Source organism: Haliotis cracherodii, unplaced genomic scaffold (genome assembly GCF_022045235.1).
Source record: "Haliotis cracherodii isolate W230 unplaced genomic scaffold, xgHalCrac1.p SCAF_4, whole genome shotgun sequence".
Taxonomy (NCBI): Eukaryota; Metazoa; Mollusca; class Gastropoda; order Lepetellida; family Haliotidae; genus Haliotis; species Haliotis cracherodii.
The window spans coordinates 23821869-23847993 of record NW_027266297.1 but is presented as its reverse complement, the minus strand read 5'-3'; the positions used below and the strand labels follow the sequence as shown (position 1 = coordinate 23847993).

Below are 26125 nucleotides of genomic sequence, written 5' to 3'. Positions count from 1 at the left end.
TCCAGATAACTTTTTAAGCAATTGAGTTTTTACTCGAAGGTTTCTGTTTTAATTGGGCTATAACATTTTTCATTGGGTTACCAATATTTTTTCACTCATCCATTCATCACTCTATTGGGATTTCCCAAAATGAGTAAACATTTTGAGATTTCAAAAACAAATAAATAATGTTTTAGATGTATAAAATATTATAGGCTTGACTCTGAAAGTAAATTAGCTTGTAATTGTGTTTCGGAAATTAGCTCCATTGTACGCATGCTGAAAAAGATTCATTGGGTATTTATGCATGCTGTTTTTATACATTTTAGTTTTCCATTTAATGCATGCATTTCTGTACACAAGGTAATTGGGTTTGGAATATTTTTTGGGGGTTATTTAAGCAAATATGCATCTTATCTGTAGCTCTGATCTAGTTTAAATTATAGCTGATGTTTTTTTCACCATATTTCACCACTTAGTCTCAAAATATTGTCATGATTCTGTCAAAACCACAATGGTTTTAACTACTAGGCTAACCCACCACTCCTTAGATCCAAAAAGAGAAGGTACTGTATAACATTCTAAAAGAAGACTACAGAATACTCCTACCCCTAATGTCGTCAAACAATCTGCTAATGTTGTCCTCAATCTTTGTGGCATTGTTCAGCATCTTGGAGGCATCGTCAATCAAGCCATTAATTCGTCTCTGGGTGCGGCTCACCTGGAATGTTCAAGTTTTCTTGCCCTTACTTTACAGCATAATGCTTAGACCACACAATTGATAACACTTTCATCAGAATTATTTCCCCTTGCAATTTACATTTGTGCACTAAAGCCTAACAATAAAAACTTTCACTGGTTGAAAAAATAGATGCAAGCAGAAACAAGAAACAACAATATAAAGGCTTATAACATAAATCTTGAAATTATCAGTTAAGAATTGTGAGTGAGTGAGTTGGGTTTTACACCACTTTCAACAGTATTCCAGTTATATCACGGCGTGTCAGCTTAAAGTGCAAGGAGAGTCCGAAGTGATGCAGGTCTCACACGTTTGCCACTTCGGTGAAACCCACGAGCACACGTATGGTGATGACAAACCTAGAAACATAATTTGGGCGAACCGGGATTCGAACCCACAACCATAGGTTTCTGGCATGCCCAAGGGACGCAACTCTGCACAGCGAATCGCGGTGACTGGGCCACCCGGGCCTCCAGCTAAGAATTGACTTTAATATTTGTTGCTTTCATGGAGTTTTAAAAGTACATGCTTGTGTGCACATATTGCATACCTCTGCTATGTTATGCATATTTACACAGCGTGCACACTGGTGTTAACATATCAAAAATCAATTCTAATATATATATGACAACAATAATTTCACAGACTGCTTATTCAATCATTAACAATAAAATCTGTAGACAACAAAACCAAAGCAGTGACATCGTTCAGCACAACAGTGCAACTGAAGCCTATCCAACTATGATCCAAACAGGAAACAGTAGTTGCTGAACAGGTGTGGTCTAATTCTACTTTTTGGGTTATGGAAACTTAAATGCAAAATAATTGGTAGCATAGCCCATCAAATGCCATGGAATCACTTGCAATTGATCTATATAAACTTACCCTATTCATGAGTCGCTCAACCACATCCTTGAAAAATTCAGTCTGGTTTCTGTAGTCAAAGACATTGGCCAGACTTGCCATCTTGGAAATGTTCACAAGGGCCTGGAACAAAATATGGTTTTACAGTTGTAACTCCATTTTCACCATGCATTAACCAAACTGAAAATGTTCCCAAAATTCAGTTTCATTTTATCACTTTGTGTGTTTACTGTGTGTTCTTGACAGCAATGGCTAGGTTGAAGAATACAAGAAAGAAAATTGAAAAACTCCTTTCAATCTATTTAATTTACAAGTGTTTTTTCTGACTTCCACTTTCTACCTGAAGTTCAACTGTTTCGTTCTGGATTCTCCGAAGTTCTTTCCAGGGTAATGGCACCGTGATGTTCCGTAGACTCACTGCCAAGGTCATGTTCTGGAGGTCATTCAACAGAACACCCGGACAGCCAGTGTAGCATGCTGCAAACAGAACATCACACTGACCCAACTTGTTTACATAGCGACTCGTTGATCAACTTGTTTACATAGCGACTCGTTGATCAACTTGTTTACATACCGACTCGTTGATCAACTTGTTTACATAGCGACTCGTTGATCAACTTGTTTACATACCGACTCGTTGATCAACTTGTTTACATAGCGACTCGTTGATCAACTTGTTTACATACCGACTCGTTGATCAACTTGTTTACATACCGACTCGTTGATCAACTTGTTTACATAACGACTCGTTGATCAACTTGTTTACATAGCGACTCGTTGATCAACTTGTTTACATACCGACTCGTTGATCAACTTGTTTACATAGCGACTCGTTGATCAACTTGCTTACATAGCGACTCGTTGATCAACTTGTTTACATACCGACTCGTTGATCAATAAAGTATGGTTATCTTGAATTAGTTTGAAAACAAGCAAAGGACAATTTATGATGATGAGTGTAATGACTGATGACTTATATTCCATCATACCTATTACTTCAGGAAATACTTCTTTTTATCTTGGTTTACAATTCTTAATTATGAAAAAAATGGTCTGTAAGTCGAAGAATAAAAAATATATGCATGCACAGGATTTTTTTAATCATCTAAAAGAATGATTTGTACCAATGGGTAATAGAAAAAAAAGAAGAAAAAAAAGGAGCCATGTTTTGGTCCTTATAATTATAAATACTATACACGAATCGCGGTGACTGGGCCACCCGGGCCTCCAGCTAAGAATTGACTTTAATATTTGTTGCTTTCATGGAGTTTTAAAAGTACATGCTTGTGTGCACATATTGCATACCTCTGCTATGTTATGCATATTTATAGTATGCATATTTATAGTATAATAAAGTATGGTTATCTTGAATTAGTTTGAAAACAAGCAAAGGACAATTTATGATGATGAGTGTAATGACTGATGACTTATATTCCATCATACCTATTACTTCAGGAAATACTTCTTTTTATCTTGGTTTACAATTCTTAATTATGAAAAAATTGGTCTGTAAGTCGAAGAATAAAAAATATATGCATGCACAGGATTTTTTTAATCATCTAAAAGAATGATTTGTATCAATGGGTAATAGAAAAAAAAGAAGAAAAAAAAGGAGCCATGTTTTGGTCCTTATAAATACTATACACGTAAATTTAAAATCTGACTGCCACATTTCATTGTCATTTTTCTTATCAAAGCAATTTTTAACATCGGTGGATAAAACAACCCTGGTCAATCTAAATTGTTCTTCTGATTTTTTTAATATTTCAGGTAGGTGGGTCCATGAACCATGCAAAACAAACTGTAAGACCTTGTGCGAGTCATCATCTTTTCCCCCACAGTACAGTAGTATGTACGGCACTGACCATGTAACTTAAGGGCAGGGAATGTGTTCCAAGGTAAACTCATATACTAATATGCATTTCTAACTTGCTCAGTTGTTTTAGACCAAAGCATAACCTGTCAGATATAAGATTGAGTCATCAGACGCTATAACTGTCTTGCAGTTTGGGATATTACGATCAGTTTAACTTTTTCGAAATGCAGTGATAATTAAAGTGTCAAATGAAAACCATTTGAAGGGGAGCTGAATATTTAATTACAAAATTTTATCATAGTAATTTTGAACAGCTTGTTGGCAGAGAAGGGGAAAAACAAAATGGCAGAATGTCTAAAATCACAACTTCATTTAACAATAGTGAGTCTTGTGACTTTTGAAACAGTGTGGACTGACAAAATAGTATCCAATTTGCTCTTGAATAAAACTCCAAGACTGCCCCAACTTAGACAAAATGGTGGGTACCTTAACAATGACCATTCACTTAAAACAATGACATGAGGGTGATCTCCCTTTGTTGTAAAACTGACAAACTCTTCATAAAAGTTCTTTACACAACTTCTGATTCACCTTTACTATACTTCACAACTACACAAAAGGTGAAGTAAATGTGAAAAGCTATTCAAGGAACAGCCCAAACTAACTACCAGTAACATCACAAGGTTTAAGATGGTATTTCATGCTTCAGATTTTCAAAATCAAATCATATCATTCCAAAATTACCTTTATCATATCAGAAAAATATACTGCTGAAAGGTTATTATATGTCTATTTCTACAGGAGGCTAATGATTTCCAAAAGAATTTAATAGAACTGCAAAGAGTATTTGATGGGTGAAAAGTAGGAAGAATCTGAGTTGGAGAAGCAGTATTCATGCTGCAGATAATGGTGGTCTAGTTCCACGCAATAATCTCATGCATCGATGTGTACCTGTTGCATGTCTTCTATGTGGATGGAAAGTTTGACAAATTGAAAAACAAAACAAGTCATGACATGAAGAAAATATTGGAGTACATTACTGGACACAAAATGTACAATGTAAACGATTCTCATGACATTAGTGTCCCAATTATGGAGACTGAAGTCTCACTCAAGTCTTACATGCAGCATCTGTATTGACAACCAACATTATGTATTACCTCTTTACATATCTAATCAATTGAACACTAGAGTAATTAAGCTGTCATGGAACCCTATACCATAAAACCTGGGTAAATCTGACCGATTAGTCTGGAATTCTCACTATCTGGACAATTACTGTTGGTTTGTATACACTAAAAGCAACATCACATATACCTGATAAGTTAAGTCTGAAATATCAACTGGTCATAGTACCCTCCATATTTACAGGGTATCACTGTAAATAACTGGACGTCTTATTTTTCAATGAGTGAGTGAGTGAGTGAGTTTGGTTTTACGCCGCTTTTAGCAATATTCCAGCAATATCACGGCGGGGGACACCAGAAATGGGCTTCACACATTGTACCCATGTCGGGATTTGAACCCGGGTATTTGGCGTGACGAGCGAACGCTTTAACCACTAGGCTACCCGACCGCCCCCTTATTTTTCAGAGATTACAAATATCTGATAACAAGACAGTAATCTCGACAAGGGATTTTAAAAGAAATATTTTTTACATTTCTTCCAAAACAAATTAACTTGAAGTTGAAGTTTTATAAAGGATAATCATCTTTATAAAGAAAGTGTTTACAGGAATTTCCTTTCTTTTAATTTTTGGAACTGAGGCAAGTCAAGATATTGTACCCCAAAGTGGCGTGTTGTGGAGAAGAACAAGATGCAGTACATACAAACACAGGTGCCATTCTGTACAGCAAAGCCATGAACATCACACTCATCACACTTGAGGCCTTCAATACCCGGCAGACAGTCACAGCGGCCCGTGTTCACGTCACACGAGGCAGTCACAGATCCTTCCTTGTTGCAATTGCACGGCTTACACTCGCTGCCAAGTTTCAGTGGGTTGCCATAGTAACCAGGTGAACATCTGAATATCATAGTCGGTTAGTTACGTATTGGTACATTCATATGGTGGTACCAGGAAATGAAACAAGTGTCAACGAAAAGTGTCAAAAGGGATTTCATTACATTTTAAGGTAAATTACATAAATGAGAGATATTAATACTAAAATTTCAAACAGTTTTAAATTCCAAAACACTAAAATGGCAACATAATATTCAACAGGCAGTTAGGTGTTTATTATGCAACTAATGTGACATCACAGTACAAACAAAAGCACCTTATGAAACCATTTTTAAAGTCAATGAATTTTACAATTCTCCTTTTATGTAAGAATTGTTTTCATACTTACTTTAAATCATTTTGAAAAAACAACCAAGAATACATTTTGCGATGTTATTACATAAGATAACAACATATATAACAGTTAATGAGACAACCTTATTAAAATCTGATCTTAGCTTGAGCTCTAATATCTGACTGCAATGAGATTGCCCACGAGACATTGTCTCCGAACTTCCCTGATATGAAGTTCATGAAGGTTTTATACCTTTCATTGACCAATCAGAATAGAGTATTCGCTTAAACACAAACTGGAATCAAACTACACTGCTGCCCTTCTGTATATAGAAGTGGACTCTACAGTAGATACCTTTCACATCTAGTCCCTGTGTAGCCCTCTGAGCAGTTGGTGCAGGTCAGCACACCTGATATGTCCTCACACGATGAACTGAAACTGGGGAGCAAAACAAAACATGAGTGAACACTTTCATATACTATATAGTATTCTTAGTCTCTAAAGGGCATGGGGGCGCTCGCTCATCATGCCGAAGACCTGGGTTCGATTCCTGACATGGGTACAATGTGTGAAGCCCATTTCTGGTGTCCCCCGCCGCGATATTGCTGGAATATTGCTAAAAGCGGCGTAAAACCATACTCACACACTCACTCTAAAGGGCATGGGGGCACATGTCATCTAAGGTGCCACAATTCGTCATGCAGAGTTACATCCCTTAGCCATGCCAGAATCCTATGACCATAGGTTCAAATTCCATATTCCCTTGATTATGTTTCTAGGTTTCAGTGAAGGGTAAATGTCTGTGACCTGCATCACTTCAGGCTTTTCTCCCACATTAAGATGCCATGCCATGATGTAACTGAAATACTGCTCAAAGCAGCGTTAAATCAAACTGACTCTCCAACTTGCTGTACAGAGTTACCTCCCCTAGGCATACCAGAAATATTAGTCTTGACATACAACGAAAAACATTTGAAGAAATATTCCTTATGATATCTTCTAGAAATAATTGTGCCTTCTCTAGAAATAACCTCTGCTCACTCCAATGTTGATTCTGCTGTGCAATAAAATCTTGTCTCAAACTCCATGACTTAATACATCAAATAAAACCTTATGGTCCCAGCAGAATCTCTATTAGAATCATGGAACTATAACAAATATCCACTTGTTTAAATTACTGATGTATTCTCAATGATCCTAAGGACCCGGTGTTGACAATATTTCACTGTCTCAGTATCACCTGTTTACCTGTTTGAGGGTTCTATGCGGGGACAAGCACAGGGAGAACAATCCCAGGGGGAGCCACGGGTCGCCACTCCAAAGTAGCCTGGAAGACACTGATCACACCGGTCTCCTGTAGTGTTGTGCTGGCACTCCTGGGAACAGACAGAATACAGTGAGTGAGTGAATGCGTGAGTTTTGGTTTAACGCCGCTTTTAACGGTATTCCAGTTATATCGCAGCGTGTCAGCTTAATGTGGGAGGAAAGCCCCAAGTGATGCAGGTCTCGGACGTTTACCACTTTGGTGAAACCCACGAGCATGGGTATGGTGCTGACAAACCTAGAAACATAATCGGGGCGAACCAGGATTTGAACCCACAATCATAGGTTTCTGGCGTGCCCAAGGGACGTAACTCTGCACAGCGAATTGCGGCGCCTTAGACGACTGGGCCACCCATGCCCCCTAGACAGAATACACAGATTCCAACATTGACACCAGGTTTCTCGTTTGTGGCAGAACAAAGTTTGTTACCTACGATGACAAACATATCGGGGTTCATAAAAATCAGATGTGCCCTAGGGTCATATCACGTCACGAGACAACAGTGTATTGTATTTCATCCGTACAGCATTGTTGACGTCATTCAAATCTTATTGTGACGTGAGGTCAGAATGACGTCACACTAGAAACAACGTCATAGCAGAAGATAATTGACGTTAATTGACAAATTGTGGTTCAGCTACTGTTGAAACTTGCTGTCCTTATAGGTAAACACTAAAATTTGTAAATATCTTGTTTGGTAATAAATAGAACATTATATTTGTGTCCATGTTACACTATGTTTATGACACTCATGCCTAAATTCCAGTATTTCCCTGGCTCTCGCTCGAGAATATCTGAATACATCTTTTAATATGTAATAAGTACAGAATGCTGAGACAATTAAAGGCTATGTTTAAGAAATAATGTTTGATCTACGCCATGTTTAGTGTATTAAAGTATAGTTTTGTCCTGGGCCCCGTACATAGAGCTACAACAGTAGTAAGTCTATGTTAAAGTATGGGAGTTACGATCACCTTAGCACAACAATGACTTTGTGAAATGGGGCCAAATTACTGTTAAAGCCCGAGGATGCTTGATAGAAGTTGTAGCAAAGCATCTCTGTCCAAAGTCCAAAGTTAGTAGAAACTCACTACTCACTTGTCATGAGGTAAAAACTCTTTTGAATCAATTCTGTTCTGTTTTATTACAGTGGCGGTCGGGTAGCCTAGTGTTTAAAGCGTTCGATCATCACGCTGACCTGGGTTCGATTCCCGACATGGGTAAAAATGTGTGAAGCCCATTCCTGGTGTCCCCTGCCGTGATATTGCTGGAATATTGCTAAAAGCGGGGTAAAACCACACTCACTCACTCACTGTTTTATTACACACCATGCCATTGTTTTGATATTTACCATGCACAGTCCTGTTTCAGGGTCACAAACATCACTGTGTCCATGGCAACGGCACCGTCTGATTCGACCAATGGTAATTTCAGGTTGAGAAAGGTCATTGGTGCCATTCTGCTTTTCTCTGAAGTACCCATCACCAGGATTCTGAAAATGACAACAAGGCAAAATAAGATCTGAGGATAAGCCAATAACTCTCTGAACACACAACATGGACATGTAGTCAAACTGATGGTACTGATTTTATATTACTTTCATGTTTTCTTTGCTATAAAACAATTTTAACATGAATAAAGATAATTTCAGGAAGCCAACTAGCATTATTCAGCTTTCTCATCATGTGTTCTCTGTCCATCATGTCTTTACAGTATTATCTTTCTGTTGTTATTATTAAACCTACTCATGTTAATCTCCCTCATGTACGCAATTATTGTTACTGTTAATCCTCCACCTACCATATATATTATGTACCATGTTCATTATTCAGCCTTGCTTGACAACACTATAAGGATCTATACCGGAGCGTCTCCATTACGGTAAAATAAAGAAGTTGTTATCCTTAAATTGTGTCTACTTTGTAATAAAGTATTTACCTGACAACTTGTTCCTGAGTATTTATCAGGACAATCACACAACTCAATACCAAGGGCTATGTCCCCAGATGAAATAGATGTGGCTGGTTCTGCCACTTGCAAACTAATTGGGCCCAATCTGGAAAACAAGAGCAGAATTAAAACACAACCTGGAGCATAAATAATCTCGGTTCTATGTGTTATCTGCACAGAATACACAGCATAGAACAACAGTGTTGTTAAAGTATAAGGACGTTTCTTACCCATAAGGGAAGCCGTGTAGAGGGTAACAGATCTGTAAATGTTTTTTTTATAATTACAATTTTTGTCAAAGTAACTCGGCTTTTCATTGGTTGCTGGTACTTCTTTTCATTCATTTGGTCATTCATACAGAATGAGATGTTGCATGATTGTGGATTCTGATTCTGAATAAATAACTGCAACTTGATAAATATTTCATATCCATCCATCATACAGTGGCGGCATGCATGTCAGGCATCAACTTGTCCGTGGTCGAAAACTTAAAAATTGGCTCACTGAGCTGCTGTGTACTTTCAGTCATCACGTGTGACCCACTTCAACTGGCATTCTCCCACTCGCCAAAGTTAATTTACATAATTGTTAACCTTCAATTGTTCACGTTTAGCACGTTGTTTTTGCAGAAGAGTAAGTGATACAAATATACTAAATTTGTACATTAATAGCGAGCCATTTTACACAATCTGATGTGACGTGAAAAGGTCACTTGTTTACTGTTGTGTAGGGATACATTTGTCATGGATCACAGCTGCTAAAAATTTCGAAGTTGTTTAGAGATGGGACCTTGAGACGTTTGGAGTAAATTTGATTATGGGTGAGACAGAGAATAACCAACTTGAAACTCGGAATTACAGTTTATATTGTTCTATGTTATATAAAGGTATCTAGCAATTTTATTGATTTGTTATCAAGAGTTTACCTTAATTGGTCGAAATCAAAAAAGAATTTAGTAAATGTTTGTCTCTTGTCAGAAAAACACAAATTTGTATAAAATATGGGATATTTACTTTATATACCATAACAAGTATAAGGGCTTAATTGTTTTAATATATCAATTTAAGTTTGAAGTCTTCAGTAGTTATTTTTGTTACCTTTTTAGTGATTTAATGTTATACTGAGATTAACTTAAAGGAAATGGGCAAATAAAAAAGAAACTTCAATCACTGTCAATTAGCTCAGAAAACTTTAGCTCCAGTCAGTCCCATAATACAGTACAATTGTCTTCATAATAATCATCAGTCATTGCTAATATAATAAGCTTTAGTATTAGTATTTCCTGTTGAACTCACTCAGCGTATGTTGCATATCCGTCACTGGTCGCCTGGACAAAGATGGCCTCCAGGTGCTGGAGCACCACCATCAGCAGACGGCGAGACACAGGCGACTTCTGCCCCGGGATACGCCAGTAGTTCTGCAAGTAGACACACAGTTTATCAGCATTACTACTTGAATCTGACACACAGTGTAACCGACACTATAATGCAGTGGTCTTGTATGACTGACTGGGTATAGGTATCAGCACTTTCAGCATTACTACTTGAATCTGACACACGGTGTAACTGACACTATAATGCAGTGGTCTTGTATGACTGACTGGGTATAGGTATCAGCACTTTCAGCATTACTACTTGAATCTGACACACGGTGTAACTGACACTATAATGCAGTGGTCTTGTATGACTGACTGGGTATAGGTATCAGCACTTTCAGCATTACTACTTGAATCTGACACACGGTGTAACTGACACTATAATGCAGTGGTCTAGTATGACTGACTGGGTATAGGTATCAGCACTTCATGCAGGAACACAGTGGCATTACGACATCACTATAGAAGCCATGAACTGACTTTACATCTAGCTTCATCTCATAGGGATTCGAACCAGGGACTGTCACTCTGACAAAACAAACCCTTACACCATGACATTGCACACTTTTCAAAAATATAAAATACATGCAAGAAATATGGTCAAATGATTCAAGAATATTCAGATCAACTGAAAATTTTAAGACCAGGGTAATTCTTGCCTCATGTAATCTTGCGGTGAAGGTGTCCGGGTGTCGAGGTTCAAGGGTCATGGTGTTGTTGTAGGTCAAGATGAAACCATTGCCAATGAGGACAACAAGGGGAGACAACTTGCTGTCATCCTGAGATCCAAAGCCTCCTCCAAAGACAGGTTTGTCTGATTCGAAATAGTGGACAAAGTCAAGGCGGCCATTGTAGGACAGGATCTGGTGGAAAAGAAATAGGAGAATGAGAGGTATTTTGTATCAGTCAGCTTTTCGTGTAGCTTTTCCTTATATAACTAAAACCACATTTTTCAAATATTGTGAACAATTATAGGGCCACATAAAAAAATCATGTAGAATAAAAAATCAACTTAATTCATTGCTGTGAATACTTCATGAAGCTTATAAGACAAGTAAAACAGTGTTCAGTCATACTAGTCATAATACCCTTCATGGCATCACAACAAGTTCAGTTTGCATTTCAACAGTAAAAAATAACATAAAATTATGCATTAAAAAGGAATTAGCATAAATAGAATTGAAATCATGATACCCTTGTTCATATTTGGGCATTAAATAAGTTCGGCATTAAAAGAAGTTTCTAAACATCCACACATCTTGTAGGCAGGGTGTGGATGGTATTATAGCAAGTTTCTAAACATCCACACATCTTGTAGGCACGGAGTGGACGGCATTATAACAAGTTTCTAAACATCCACACATCTTGTAGGCAGGGTGTGAGTCTGGCATTATAGCAAGTTTCTAAACATCCAAACATCTTGTAGGCACAGAGTGGACGGCATTATAACAAGTTTCTAAACATCCCCACATCTTGTAGGCAGGGTGTGAGTCTGGCATTATAACAAGTTTCTAAACATCCACACATCTTGTAGGCAGGGAGTGAGGATGGCATTATAGGAAGTTTCTAAACATCCACACATCTTGTAGGCAGGGTGTGAGTCTGGCATTATAACAAGTTTCTAAACATCCACACATCTTGTAGGCAGGGAGTAAGTCTGGCATTATAGGAAGTTTCTAAACATCCACACATCTTGTAGGCAGGGAGTAAGTCTGGCATTATAGGAAGTTTCTAAACAACCCCACATCTTGTAGGCAGGGTGTGAGTCTGGCATTATAACAAGTTTCTAAACATCCACACATCTTGTAGGCAGGGAGTAAGTCTGGCATTATAGGAAGTTTCTAAACATCCCCACATCTTGTAGGCAGGGAGTGAGGATGGCATTATAGGAAGTTTCTAAACATCCACACATCTTGTAGGCAGGGAGTGGATGGCATTATAGCAAGGGGAGATTGGTCACCTACCCTGTCTCCCAGCATGGTGGCAGGGAGGGACCAATAAAGAGCCTTGTCCGTCAGCGTGGTTGGCACTGCAACCTCGTCCACATCAGAGGGGATGATGTGGAAGCCAAACATGTCCTGTATGACATTAGGGCCCAGCTGGGAGATGGTCCGTCTCATCGTGGGTGCCGAGATCTGGAAAATGGAATTGTGTGCAGTTATATTACATTTAAAGATAACAATTTAATCGCCTGGAGGTCTGAATGTTTCTGTATGAATATGATTTTTTGTTGTTGTTTTGTTTGTTGTTTAACACCGCACTCAGCAATATTCCATCTATATGACGGCGGTCTGTAAATAATCGAGTCTGGACCAGACAATCCAGTGACTGACATAATGAGCATCGATCCACGCAATTGGGATACGATGACATGCATCAACCAAGTCAGTGATCCTGACCACTCGATCCTGTTAGTTGCCTTTTACGACAAGCATAGTTGCCTGTTATGGCAAGTATGGACTGCTGAAGACCTATTCTATGCCAATCTTCACAGGTCAGATGAATATGATAAATCTTGAATCAGGATACATTCAATCTGATGTAATACAATAATATATGCTTACATGCTAATTGGTTCACACATTCTGCCATTCTTGATTGATGTGTGTCTATTGAGTAATATATTGTTACATGTATATACTCCTCAAGAAAAGTTAGGGACCATCCAATTCTTTAATGGCATGACAGGGTAGACCTGAACATTTTTATAAGTAGTATATGCACACTTTTGCAGTAATGTAAGATCCCTAGCAAGCAGCACCCACAACTATTGAGTATGTACAGCATTGCAGACATTAATAAAATACACATATTGGTTTGGAAACCATTTTCAATCAAACCACAATATTTCAACCCTGATATAGCTTCAGAAGCAGTAAAAATATAATGATCCGAATGGCACTATCAAGATCACATTGAGTTGGATTTAGCGATGCTTAGAAAAGCACTTCAGTTTGAATATGGGTGATAGGCCAACAGTTACCATTTTAATTAAACCCCCAAGCACTGGTATGGTGTTGAAATAACAAGGGGAATCTGGTCATCAAACACGACGAACATCAGCAGATCCTGTCAAAGGAACACAGCTCCCAGAAGACTTCTTTGAGAGGCATTTAGAAGTTAGTGTAGTGTACTAAGTAAGGATAAGAAATATAGATGAACAACTTCCTCATTACAATTTGGAGCGACGTTTCAGTGTAGGTTCTAACACCGTTATCAAGCAAGTGATGCATCACTGAAGCGTCGCTCCTAATTGTAATAAAGAAGAAGTTCATCCATATGTCTTATCCTTACTTAACTCCCAGAGAATTGATGCACCTGAGATAATGACCTGTGACCCATCAAAACCCAGTGATGAAATTTCCAAGAAATCTCATGATGAGCAGTCTATCTATGGGCGGCCATTCGGTCAAAAAATACAAAGTTGATAAAAGGACAAAAGTATGCAATAAAGGTCAAATATTACGTCCTTTTGTGCTCACTGACGTTCTTTTGTCGAGGTATGTATCGTACAGGGACCGAGTCCTAGACTTACAGTCAACCACACATAGGGGGCCTGGGAGCATGTCCGGGTTTTCATAAAACAGTAGCAGGCCGTGCAGCCACTAGGATTGTCTTCATCAAGGCTGAACGTATTCCTCCGACATTTGGAGCACTTCCGTCCTTCAACATTTTTCTATGGAATGAAAAAAGTTATATATTAAATGTCTAAAAACTACAAAACAACTTCTTTTCCCTAAAATCTTCTACAGTCAAGTCTCGTTAATCCGACACTCGTTAATCCGACAATCAGCTATATCCAACACTAATGATGGGAATCGATTAAATCAGTCTGTCCCATTGTAAGAAAAGAACATATTTTTTTAAAGATTATATAATATGAAATTTCTTCATGATTTGGTATTATCTTAAGAAATACATTATCAAAACCAAAATTATTGAGTTTTGTACCCAAATCACAAGTTTGAACATTTTTTTCACATACTTTACAAACTATAAGCCACCATATTTGACAGAAAAAAGGTAAACTATACAACTATCTACATGATGCTCATGCAACTAATACTGACGTGATATTGACAGGTGATTGCAAATATTTATGAAGGATAAAAACAAACATATTTATAAGGTCATATGGAGTGAGAGTTGATTTCTGCCAGACAATAATGTTCCATCCACAGTACCCTGTGTTTAGCAGAATCTGGGCCAAAGCCCTGCTCCATGAAGTGATCTTAGAGCTACAATGATCGTAAGCCTATGTTAATGAATGGGAGTTACGTTCACCTTAGCGCTAAGATAACTCTGCCTTATGGAATGGATCCCCAACATAAAAGTGGTTGATGGCATGTACAAAAAGTATTTAACACAAAACCAGACAGGTCACACATTATGACCACATGATACACCGAATCATGTTTTACAAGCACGGGGCTTTGGACCCAATTACCCTGGAATTCCTATCCTTATTGTTTGGATTTTTAAAAAAAAGTATACATATTAAAAATAAATCACCTGTCAAACCATTACATCCATGCATAAACTAGCTTAAAAGTGATGGCTACAAACAAGTATTTTCATGCAATAGGCAACATGCATGGGGGCTTGATTGAAAATGACAAGCTATATGGTCCACTGCAAGAAAAAATATGCATTAATGGCATACATGTATATGAATTATACCGAATGAAATTTTATCAAGAGAAAAAAGCATAAATGATTGTAACTGGGACAATAATGAAACTAAGTTAGTAGACATGGAGGTAATAGTATTAACCATAGCTTGGGAACACTGATTAGTAGATAGAATTTAAGCTTAAAAACAAAAGCGATATATCACAAACATATTTTCAGCTTTTTAACAAATGTAAAACAATTATTTTTCTGTTCAACTTCAATAATTTTTGCATTTATAGAGGCCTAAATGTAGAAACACTTTGTAAATTCATGTAGATAAATAAAAATAAATGCTTAGTCAGCTGAAAATAGTTTGTGATATGATACAAACCTTGCAGCTGCACATCCCTCTCCGATCACAATGACAACTGCCATCACTACGACATTTGTCCGCAAGCGTGCCGTTAGTATTACACATGCATTCCTCACAGGTAGGAAAGTCATAATAACCAAACAGACAACTATTGCAACTGTAGCCCCTATAGTCCGGCAAACATGTGCACGAACCATCGTCGGGGTCACACTGAAGCGACACGGAGCCATCCTTGCTACAGTTGCAACGCTGAAACACAAGACAGCGCACATGGGAACACTTGGATGTACGGACATTATGGACAAGTGGACATTATGACATGGATTGACATGTATGACCTATTGGATTCATAGAGGAGATTTGGAGCATGGATGGACAATCAGCCATTGATGACCAATTGAGTCTGAATATGGACAATCAGAAATGGAAAAACAATCAGCTATGAATAATAACTGGGGCATAAACCGGACAACTAAAAAAGAATCGGTCATGGATAACCAATAAGGCATAAAATGGACAACTGAACATGGATTGACAATTGAACATGGTTGGTCAAAGAACCATCATTTACATATGTAGGCAGATACATTGAATTATATTGAGGTGTGGATAACTGGTGGGTCCTAAAGATGGACAACTGACTCATGGAAGAACATGGGTGCCTGGCTTCCAGATGGACCCTTGGTAACATGGATGGACATGGGTGCCTGGCTTCCAGATGGACCCTTGGGAACATGTATGGACATGGGTGCCCGCCTTCCAGATGGACCCTTGGGAACATGGATGGACATTGGTGCCCGGCTTCCAGATGGACCCTTGGGAACATGGATGGACATGGGTGCCTGGCTTCCAGATGGACCCTTGGGAACATGGAAGAACATTGGTGCCTGGCTTCCAGATGGACCCTTGGGAACATGGATGGACATGGGTGCCTGGCTTCCAGATGGACCCTTGGGAACATGGATGGACATGGGTGCCTGGCTTCCAGATGGACCCTTGGGAACATGAAAGAACATTGGTGCCTGGCTTCCAGATGGTCCCTTGGGAACATGGATGGACATGGGTGCCTGGCTTCCAGATGGACCCTTGGGAACATGGATGGACATGGGTGCCTGGCTTCCAGATGGACCCTTGGGAACATGGATGGACATGGGTGCCTGGCTTCCAGATAGACCCTTGGGAACATGGAAGAACATTGGTGCCTGGCTTCCAGATGGTCCCTTGGGAACATGGATGGACATGGGTGCCTGGCTTCCAGATGGACCCTTGGGAACATGGATGGACATGGGTGCCTGGCTTCCAGATGGACCCTTGGGAACATGGATGGACATGGGTGCCTTGCTTCCAGATAGACCCTTGGGAACATGGAAGAACATAACTTCAGGAGCTCAAGATGGGGAAATTGGACAAGGGAGACCAATGTTATGCCAAGTCACTTCACCACACTGACAGACAATTGGACATAAACTGGACACAAAGATGGACAAACAGACCTAATTAGCAACCTAATTATATGATAATTGGGATTTCTGTATTTCCTGAATAATATACACTTTAACTTGCTCCTGTTTATGTAGAGTTCAAGTTAAAAACAATTCTTGTAAAATAAGCTCATCATTTTCAACATGTGTTTATACTGTGTGCAAGAGTGACAACTAGCACATACATTTGCATGGTGTGTGCATGTGTACAAAACATGTATCAAAGCATTTGCAAAACGTGAAAAAAATATAATACCAAAATAATACTTTTATTTTTAAATGAAAAAGTCAAGGGATTGTAGAAAAAATGTTTGAAGTTATGATGCCCAAACTATTTATTCTCATAACATGTAATACACTGAAATGCAAAGAAATTGATACAAATTAACTTTTCGTGCAAAATGCTTATGGTTTGCACTGTGGTGACTGCTGTTAAAATATACAGACTACAGTTTGCTGCGTGGGTATCGAAGGCAAGGTGCTCTGTGTACAACATGGATATTTCGAATGTGCAAGAATAATGCGAATTTCACATATTTGACAAACGAACATGACAGGGTAAACAAACGTAAACACACTGTTTTAGAGACAAGGACCAAGTCTACACCAGGAACACGGACTGACTGTCCACACAGGTTAGTAACACCAAACTTCATAGGACCAACTTTGTAATGATACATCTACATATTACATGCTCCAACATCATACATTCTCCCACAAATACTGATGCATGCATCCATTCCCAAATGAAAAGCTAATCAAATGTTCACATATTTAACAATAATAATTACTCAAATAAAAAAAATGAAGTTGATGATTTGTGAACTGGGAATTATGGAAATAAGATCACTATTATATTAAGCATGCCATTTAATTCTAGATCAATCAGAAAAAGTCAAAAATTTAAGAGGACCTTGTCCACATTTATTGCTACAAGCAAATACTAGAAGATAAACTTTAAAATGATTAAAAATTCAAAGATAAGCTTCATCAAAATCCATTTCTCTAAGAATTGACAAACAAGCAAAGTCTCATATCCTGTAAACAAGCAGATTCTGCTGAAGCAAACAATTCTAAGATTGAAAAAATAATGTTAAAAGAATATTAATAGAAAAAAAATTACATGACGAAAATAAACTGTTTATATATCATAGATCTGTTCTTGATAATTACGTCTATCAATTAAACTTAATTTCTGAAGTAAATTTATCATGAGTATTGTCAATACATAGTTCTGTACAAGGCCTACCTTGCAGCCTGTCTCATTGTTGTAGCCCCAGCAGTTATCGAGGCAGTCCTCACAGCGAGGTCCTTTTGTGTTGGGGGGACATACACATTTTCCTGTCCTGGGGTCACATATGTGACCAGGGAGATCACATCGCTCACATCCTACAAAATCACACAAATAATGATTTCATTGAAATGAACTTCATGTTTAATTCAAGTTTATGCTAGTTAACAAGGACGAGGCTATATCTTATAGTTTAATAAAATCATCCGGAACATTTTAAGATATTGCAAAGAAGATGTTAAAGGATGAAGAATGATAAGGAACCTTTTGGCCTTGTTAGATCTGAATGAGTGAGTATGGTTTTATGCCTCTTTTAGCAATATTCCAGCAATATTCCAGCAATATCATGGTGGGGGACACCAGAAATGGGCTTCACATATTGTACCCATGTCGGGAATCGAACCCTTGTCTTTGGCACGACAAGCGAACGCTTTAACCACTAGACTACCCAACCGCCTGCTAGATCTGAATGATATAAATCTTTAGAAATTGTTTTGAAATGTATCACATATGTCCATATGGATGAGAATAAAATGTCCTTTTCAACACTTGCAATTAAAGTGGTGAGGATAAAATATGTAAAACAATGTTGACTCAAGATGACTTGAGTAAGGAATCAGTTTTTGTTGTTTGAACATGAGAAACGTTAAGCTGAATTCTTCCTACTTGTAAGTGAATACAGCTTTAACCAAAACAACACATCTCTCGTGTCACAAGTTTGAAAAGTCTGCCTTTTCCCCATATACTAACCATATCTTTGTTCTATATCATGTCATAAGTCTAAAACTTGCAAGTGATAGAAATTACAAAAGGCTAGTTGTCCATCACTTGAACACATCTGGTACTTCATAACAGTATTTCATTTTGTTTGTCCTAACTTTTAAATCTGACATTTCCTTTAGTCCCATAGCATGTCATGCATTGACCATTGTCATTCAATTCCATGCTTGCTGTGAAAGGTGACTATGCTTGTCGTAAGAGGCAACTAATGGGACTGGGGGGTCAGGAATCACTGACTTGGTTGATGCATGTCATCGTATCCCAATTGCGTGGATCGATGCTCATTGTCAGTCACTGGATTGTCTGGTCCAGACTCGATTATTTACAGACCGCCGACATATAGCTGGAATATTGCTGAGTGTGGTGTTAAACAACAAACAAAACAACAACAAAAAATCATATTCATACAGAAACATTCAGACCTCCAGGCGATTAAATTGTTTTCTTTAAATGTAATATAACTGCACAAAATTCCATTGTGGATCGATGCTCATGATGTCAATCACTTCATCGTCTGGTCCAGACCCGATTCTTTACAGACCGCTGTCATATAGCTGGAATATTGCTGAGCGCGGCGTTAAACAACAAACAAACAAACAAACAAACAATTCTATGCTTCTCTTTAAAGTACATTGGGACTAGAGAAGTCAGCAGCTTACCTGGACTTAGCTGTTGCACTATCAGCATAAAAAATACAATTTTGAAGTACTAAGAAGTATTGAAGATTCAAACAGGTAAAACATATCAAAATCAGTCTTAAAATAACTCATTTCAAACTGTTCTTTTTTTCATCATACCAACCAATTTCTACAAAATGGACCCAACCAGCATTTCAAAATGGCCACTGTGTTTGGGAGGGGTTCACACTTACTCTTGCAGCCATCATAGTTGAAGCCATAGTACCCTGGCAGACACTGGTCACAGAACTTCCCGCCAACATTGGCACGACATGGGCACTGGCCGTCAATAGTATCACACTGGTGACTGCTTGCCCCGATACGATCACAGTCACAAGCGAGACAACCCATGCCAGATTGGATGCCCCAAAATCCATCCTGCGGATATAATTGTTAATTTGTTCAGTAAAAAAATGAGAGACATGAACATTTTCACATTGTCATCTTTTAAACAATGTGCCTTGTATCATAAAGATATCAGAGATACTAGAAAGTGTTTTCACTAAAAAACCCAGATATTCAGAAAAAGAATAATAGCAAGAAATACTGATTAATGCATTAAGGAAGCAGCATTTAAGTTAATGCCATAATGACTCTTTACATCTTCCCGAGGCAAGGGAGTTAACCGACTTTAAAAGTCCAGTTTCCACCCTTGCCGAACTAGGCTGGAATTATTGGGCTCGATTGTAGCGCCACCAGTGGCTATTACAATTTACAGTGGCTATGTCACTTCTTTGCCTCTCCTGTGGACCAATCAGATTCCACCTCTCGTATCACTTGCATTTGCTTCAAACAAAATGGAGGCGCCCAGTCAAGACAATCTTATCATTAATCAAGAAGTATATTGTGATAAAACAAGTCTTACATCGCGAAGTGCATCAAATCACATGAACACCTTGAATAAAAGCATGAAAAGACTTGGAAAATATCTGTTGACAATGAGTTGGCAGTGCCCATGTTTTGCAAATCCTGCAATTAACCGAAATCTGCATGACAGTTTATGATCCGGATTTCGATTTCGTTGCACGATTTTGATTGGACTATGCATTGACTCGTTAGTCCAGCCAAAATGTAACTCCATAATACCAGCCTAGTTCGGCAAGGGTGGAAACTGGACTTTTATAGTCAGTCAACGCACTTGACTCAGGAAGATGGACTCTTCATGGCAGATAAAACTATTATACTTGAAACAGCAGTATGATGATAGGCTGTATTGTATTATATGCACCCATCATGAACAATCAGACGTTTTATGCTTGGCAGGAAGACTCTTAATAAACTGCTTCCATGGAAACACAAGAGAAAAATTAAAACATGAAAAATATGAAAAGGCATTAGTTGAGCATGTGGTCATTGCACATGTACAGTTTCAGGCCAAATCATTCATTAGTTTAAGAGTCATGGCTCACAAACAAAGCCTAGAGTTGTTTGAGACCAAGTCCAAATTGTTTCTATGGAAACATAAAATAAAATTTAGAAAAATTTCAAAATTACAAAAGGCAACAGTTAAGCTGATGAGCAATGCATATGCCACATTTTGTTGAAAACTGTTGTTTTAAAGTTATGGCTGGGAAACGAATTCTACCCTCATTTGAGATAAAGTTGAAATTGTTTCCATGTAAACATTGGAATGCCGATGATGATGCTGATGCTGACACCAATACCAAGAAAAACCGAGCCAAAAAACATAAGGTCTCCCTTCCTTTTGGGAACACCCACTTTGTGCAAGTGGGGCAAGTGAGGTCACCAGTAATATCCAGCCCCTGTTCCAAAAGGTGATCTTAGCTCTTGCCAAAAGTAAGCCTGTTACAGTATGGGAGTTACAATCACCTTAGCACTATGCCTACAGTAAGCCTATCTAAAATAAGGAAGTTATGATCATCTCAGCGCTAAGATTGCTATATGGAATGAGTGATGTAGCTCACCTGACACTGTTCACACTTGCGGCCCATGACTTTGGGGTGACACTCGCACTGGCCACTGTTCTGGTCACAGCGGATGCTTCCATTGGTGCCGGGACCAAAACACTCACAGTCTGCAAGCAGGGGGACAGATGCAGTACATAGAAAATCCTCACTTCACTATGTAATCTGATCATTAGGGACAGGCCATTTGACATTCGGGGGGTTGGGGTGGGATTTTGTATGGAGACTAGATATTTTTTAAGCTGCAAAACCCGACATTTTTGTAATTAAACTATGAGCCTAAATGTCTTTTTTTTCTTCTAAAAATTACCTTGCAACAATGTAATTTTTGTGGCAGCCAATTTCTTTCTTTTTCAACAGTCTCACACATTATCATTTTTTTCAAGATGTTTTCAATAGATCCCAGAATATCAAATGGTCAATCCTTTAAGACGAACTTCCAGGCTGGATGTGACACTATCACATAACTGAGGACTATGAACAAAGCTTTGGATAAAAAATAATTGTCTTGTTTATTATGAGTGAGTTTTACACCACAGCAACATCCACGCAGAACGAGCTTCATACATTGTACAAATGAGGGATCTGAACATGGATCTTCAGCAGGACAAACAAACCCTTTAACCACTAGCCTACCCCGTAACCTGAATTAGAAAGTGAGTGAGTGAGTATGGTTTTATGCCGCTTTTAGCAATATTCCAGCAATATGCGGGGGACACCAGAAATGGGCTTCACACATTGTACCCATGTTGGGAATTGAAACCGGGTCTTCAGCGTGACAAGCGAACATTTAACCACTAAGCTACCTGAGCGCCCCTGAATTAGATAGCCTACCTGAGCAGCGTCCACCACGGAAGCCATACATGCCGTCCTTGCACCGGTCACAGCTGAGTCCACCAATGCCTGGCCTGCAGGGACACTGACCAGTGACTGAACTACATCGGAGGTCAGTGGACCCAATACGACTACAGCGGCACTGGGGGCAGCCATTAGTGACATCTCCATACCCAGACTGAGGAAGGGAATAAGAAATTTTTGACAAATCTTCATATTAATTATAGACATCTGAACAAAGTAAAACAATATCCAAACACATATGGCAGAGGTACATAATGTCCTTGAATGAGTGAGTTAAAACTTAACGTCGCATCAGCATTATTTCAGCCATATTAGCAAAGTATTTCAGTAGAAGGCAAAAGATCTGCTTGACATTATTTTTTCAAATATTTTTTTATTTTACAGAAAAATGTTAAAATTCATTCCCTTGCCATGCATATCAAACATCATCATACCATGTTTTTCAATGATTGTTTTCATAACATGTGAGTATATCATTATGATCTCACATCACTGATAAGTCTGATTAATGTGATTGTTCTTCCTTCCAGTACATTACTCAAGGATTGAAAGCTACCCACCTGGCAGGAGTTACACTGACGACCCGTGTAGCGAGGCTTGCAGGAACACTGGCCGTTCCTCTCATCACACTCACTCGAGTAGGACCCATTTTCATAGCAGTTACATGCTGAAATCATCATCATCATCATCATCATCATCATCATCATCATCATTATGAAAATTGTTATATTTACTGTTTTAACTGTTATAAAGACTGGGTTGAGAGTGGTCTCCAGCCACTAAGGTCAATCTTATGAACTTAGGAAGTGATACCTCATAGATACCTTATATTACCTTTTCAGGAATTTGGTTCTTACATTACCAGTGTGTAACAGATATATGACTTGTGAGTGAGTGAGTGAGTGAGATGGGTTTAAATAGTGCTTTTAACAGTATTCCAGTTATATCACGGCTTAATGTGGGAGGAAACCCCGAAGTGATGCAGGTCTCAGACGTTTACCACTTCGGTGAAACCCACGAGCATGGGTATGGCACTGACAAACCTAGAAACCTAATCGGGGTGAGCTGGGATTCGAACCCACAATCATAGGTTTCTGGCACACCCAAGGGAGGCAACTCTGCACAGCGAGTCGTGGCGCCTTAGACGACTGGGCAACCCGTGCCCCCAAGTGTGACTTGTAACACCGGTACTTACCTCGGCAGTTCCCTTGTACAGCAGAACCATAGTAGCCTGTTATGCACTTCTGACAGTACTCGCCCTGAGTGTTGTTGCTGCACCGCCTGCACTGGCCAGTCACAGGGTCACATGATGCAGGGTCACCCATGTCGATGTTGCCACTGCAGTAGCAGCGGCGACATGACCCACCCTCAACGCCAGGGTTGCCATAAAAGCCGGCAGCACATCTGAAAAGAAATAACTCTAAATGTAAATATATCAACAATATATTTATCCAAAAGTGTATAAATGAATGTTGTGTTATGCAACACTGGAGATATATACATGGGAGATATATACATGGAGATATATACTAATCAAGATATTTGTGGTGATACTGTGACTTAACATGATGACAACAATTAACTTATTACATGGAGTATTTATGTTTAATCAGCTTGAAATTAAACTGCACATACTTCAGTTTCATGGCAAATTTGAATACTATTCGTATGATAACATATCTGATTAATCAGTCCCATTCAGACCCCACCTTGATACTCCCAATCCCTATCAAAACTTGAGTAGTATATTATGGCAATCTGTAAGTAAGATATCTTTAAAATAGAAAATGAGTTGTTTACAGCTTAAGCAAAACATGCTGTCAGCGTAAAATTGCCAAAATCAAACAACAGTTGTGTATAATTCTAACAATACTACCTCTATTACATCATAGCTATAAATCTGCTGTTGGCAGGAGAGTACTATCTCCCTCAAGTCTTATTAGATAGTTGGCAGTGAAGAGGAACATCTGTTGAAAAATCTTAAGATATTATAATGTTAGGACAGCCAAAATCCACGATTTATAGCAATGACGTAATAGAGGTTATATATACATAAATTTATACAATATTGAATGAAATTTTAAAGTATATTAATGAAACAGATTAAGGATTTAATGCAAAAAATACACAGAAAACTTTTTGTTGACATGCAGTTTCCAGCATTTTGTGCTCATTTTCCACACGAATAACATGCAACCACTTCCACACAGCTGCAAAAAAAGTGTGCATTATACACATACGTATAGGGTATACAGATTTTCAGTGTGACAAAACTGCACATACCTGTCACAGTGCTTTCCTGCCTGACCCTCAGGGCAAGATGAACACTTGTAGTCTTCTCTGTTCTCTGGGGTGGGGTCAAATTCACACAGGTCAGGCCTGCCATCTCTCCGCTGATGGGGGCATGCACAGGGCTTGCAGTCGTCAGGTGATCCACGTCTGGGGTTGCCATAGTAACCAGGTAAACACCTATCACACTGGGCCCCCATGGTATTGTGTTGACATTCCTGTAAACAAATTAGATATTGTGCAATCATAAAGTTGTTTTATTGTTTCCTTGGTTATTATTTTCTGATCCAGTACTCATCAGAAATAGAAGTGAAGGAGTTTGGCCTGACACCATTCGAACTGGTTTTGAGTTAAAACATGGTGTGCCCTATGTGATTCTTAGATGTTTACTACTCTGGTGAGCATGGTCAGGGTGCTAATAACCCCAAAAATAATCAGGGTTCAAATCCACAATAGTATAGGCTTATGGCTTGCCTAAGGGATGTAACTCTGCACAGCGATTAGTGGCATGTTAGACCTACCTGTGCACCCTATCAACTGGGGGAAAAAGTCATATCAGAATACAACAGTGTAACTAAGTGAGTTGAGCTTGATGATGGCTTAATTCATACATTCCGTATTTCAGTTTCACTGCATTCCCACGAGAAATTACAAATTATGCTGGTTGTAGACAATTACCACTTTGGTGACATCCACAAGCAGATTGCTGACAGCCTGACTAGTGACTACAGATCATAATGGAGTTGTATTGATGGACAGAAATGTAGCAGCAGAGACTCACGTGGCACTTGCCATCCACAGGGTCGCACTGCATGGCATGGTTGAAACAGTTACACCTGAGACACATGCCTCGGTGCAGAGTGTTGTTGAGGCGGCGGTAACCGGGCGCACAACTCTGGAAACAGAAGACAACATAGTGAGTGTCCTGATCATGTCACATACCTGTAGAGCAATAATCAAAAGTGAGAGATTTTCAGCCAACAATGTAGCAAGAGGAAGTCTTTCAGCAACATTTCAGCCACAGCAACATGAATGGATTTGACACATTGTACCACAGAAGGAAATTGAACCGTGCCCTGCCTTACTGCATTTGCATGAGTGAGTGAGTGGTTGAGAGGTTGAGTGGTTGAGTGAGTGAGTGAGTGAGGTGTTTAATAAAGTAGTGGGTGAGTGAGTGAGTGAGGTGTTTAATAAGGTAGTGGTTGAGTGAGTGAGTGAGTGAGTGAGTAAGGTGTTTAATAAGGTAGTGGGTGAGTGAGTGAGTGAGCGAGGTGTTTCATAAGGTAGTACAGAAACTGGGACAGCACAGACAGGTCATCATGTCAATTGGAAGATAACTTTGAAGCACAATGCTGACCACAGAGATTTAAAAAGACAAAGGAAAGAAGTGAGATGTTTTTCGCCTTACGCATGTGCAGTTGCGTCTCTTGCAAGGGACAGGGTTTTCCTCACAACTATAAGATATATTGGCAGTGAACAGTGAAATTTGTAG

At 38.8% G+C, this 26125-nt stretch overlaps 1 protein-coding gene across 1 annotated transcript in view; it reads right to left on the bottom strand.

Annotated features, from left to right (window-relative positions):
• Nucleotides 1-26125, bottom strand: part of LOC139479756 (laminin subunit alpha-2-like) — a 156554-nt gene that overhangs the window by 33498 nt on the left and 96931 nt on the right. The window contains exons 16-35 of the mRNA XM_071262614.1: nt 25415-25528; nt 24628-24851; nt 23540-23748; nt 22905-23011; nt 22321-22498; nt 21487-21596; nt 19756-19939; nt 18063-18202; nt 13881-14021; nt 12310-12480; nt 11005-11208; nt 10266-10387; nt 8959-9076; nt 8372-8512; nt 6945-7072; nt 6051-6134; nt 5229-5425; nt 1923-2059; nt 1604-1705; nt 589-700 (exon numbers count right to left, since the gene is read on the bottom strand). Coding sequence (XP_071118715.1) covers nt 589-700; nt 1604-1705; nt 1923-2059; nt 5229-5425; nt 6051-6134; nt 6945-7072; nt 8372-8512; nt 8959-9076; nt 10266-10387; nt 11005-11208; nt 12310-12480; nt 13881-14021; nt 18063-18202; nt 19756-19939; nt 21487-21596; nt 22321-22498; nt 22905-23011; nt 23540-23748; nt 24628-24851; nt 25415-25528 — 2923 coding nt within the window. The remainder of the gene's footprint in view (nt 1-588; nt 701-1603; nt 1706-1922; nt 2060-5228; nt 5426-6050; nt 6135-6944; nt 7073-8371; nt 8513-8958; nt 9077-10265; nt 10388-11004; nt 11209-12309; nt 12481-13880; nt 14022-18062; nt 18203-19755; nt 19940-21486; nt 21597-22320; nt 22499-22904; nt 23012-23539; nt 23749-24627; nt 24852-25414; nt 25529-26125) is intronic.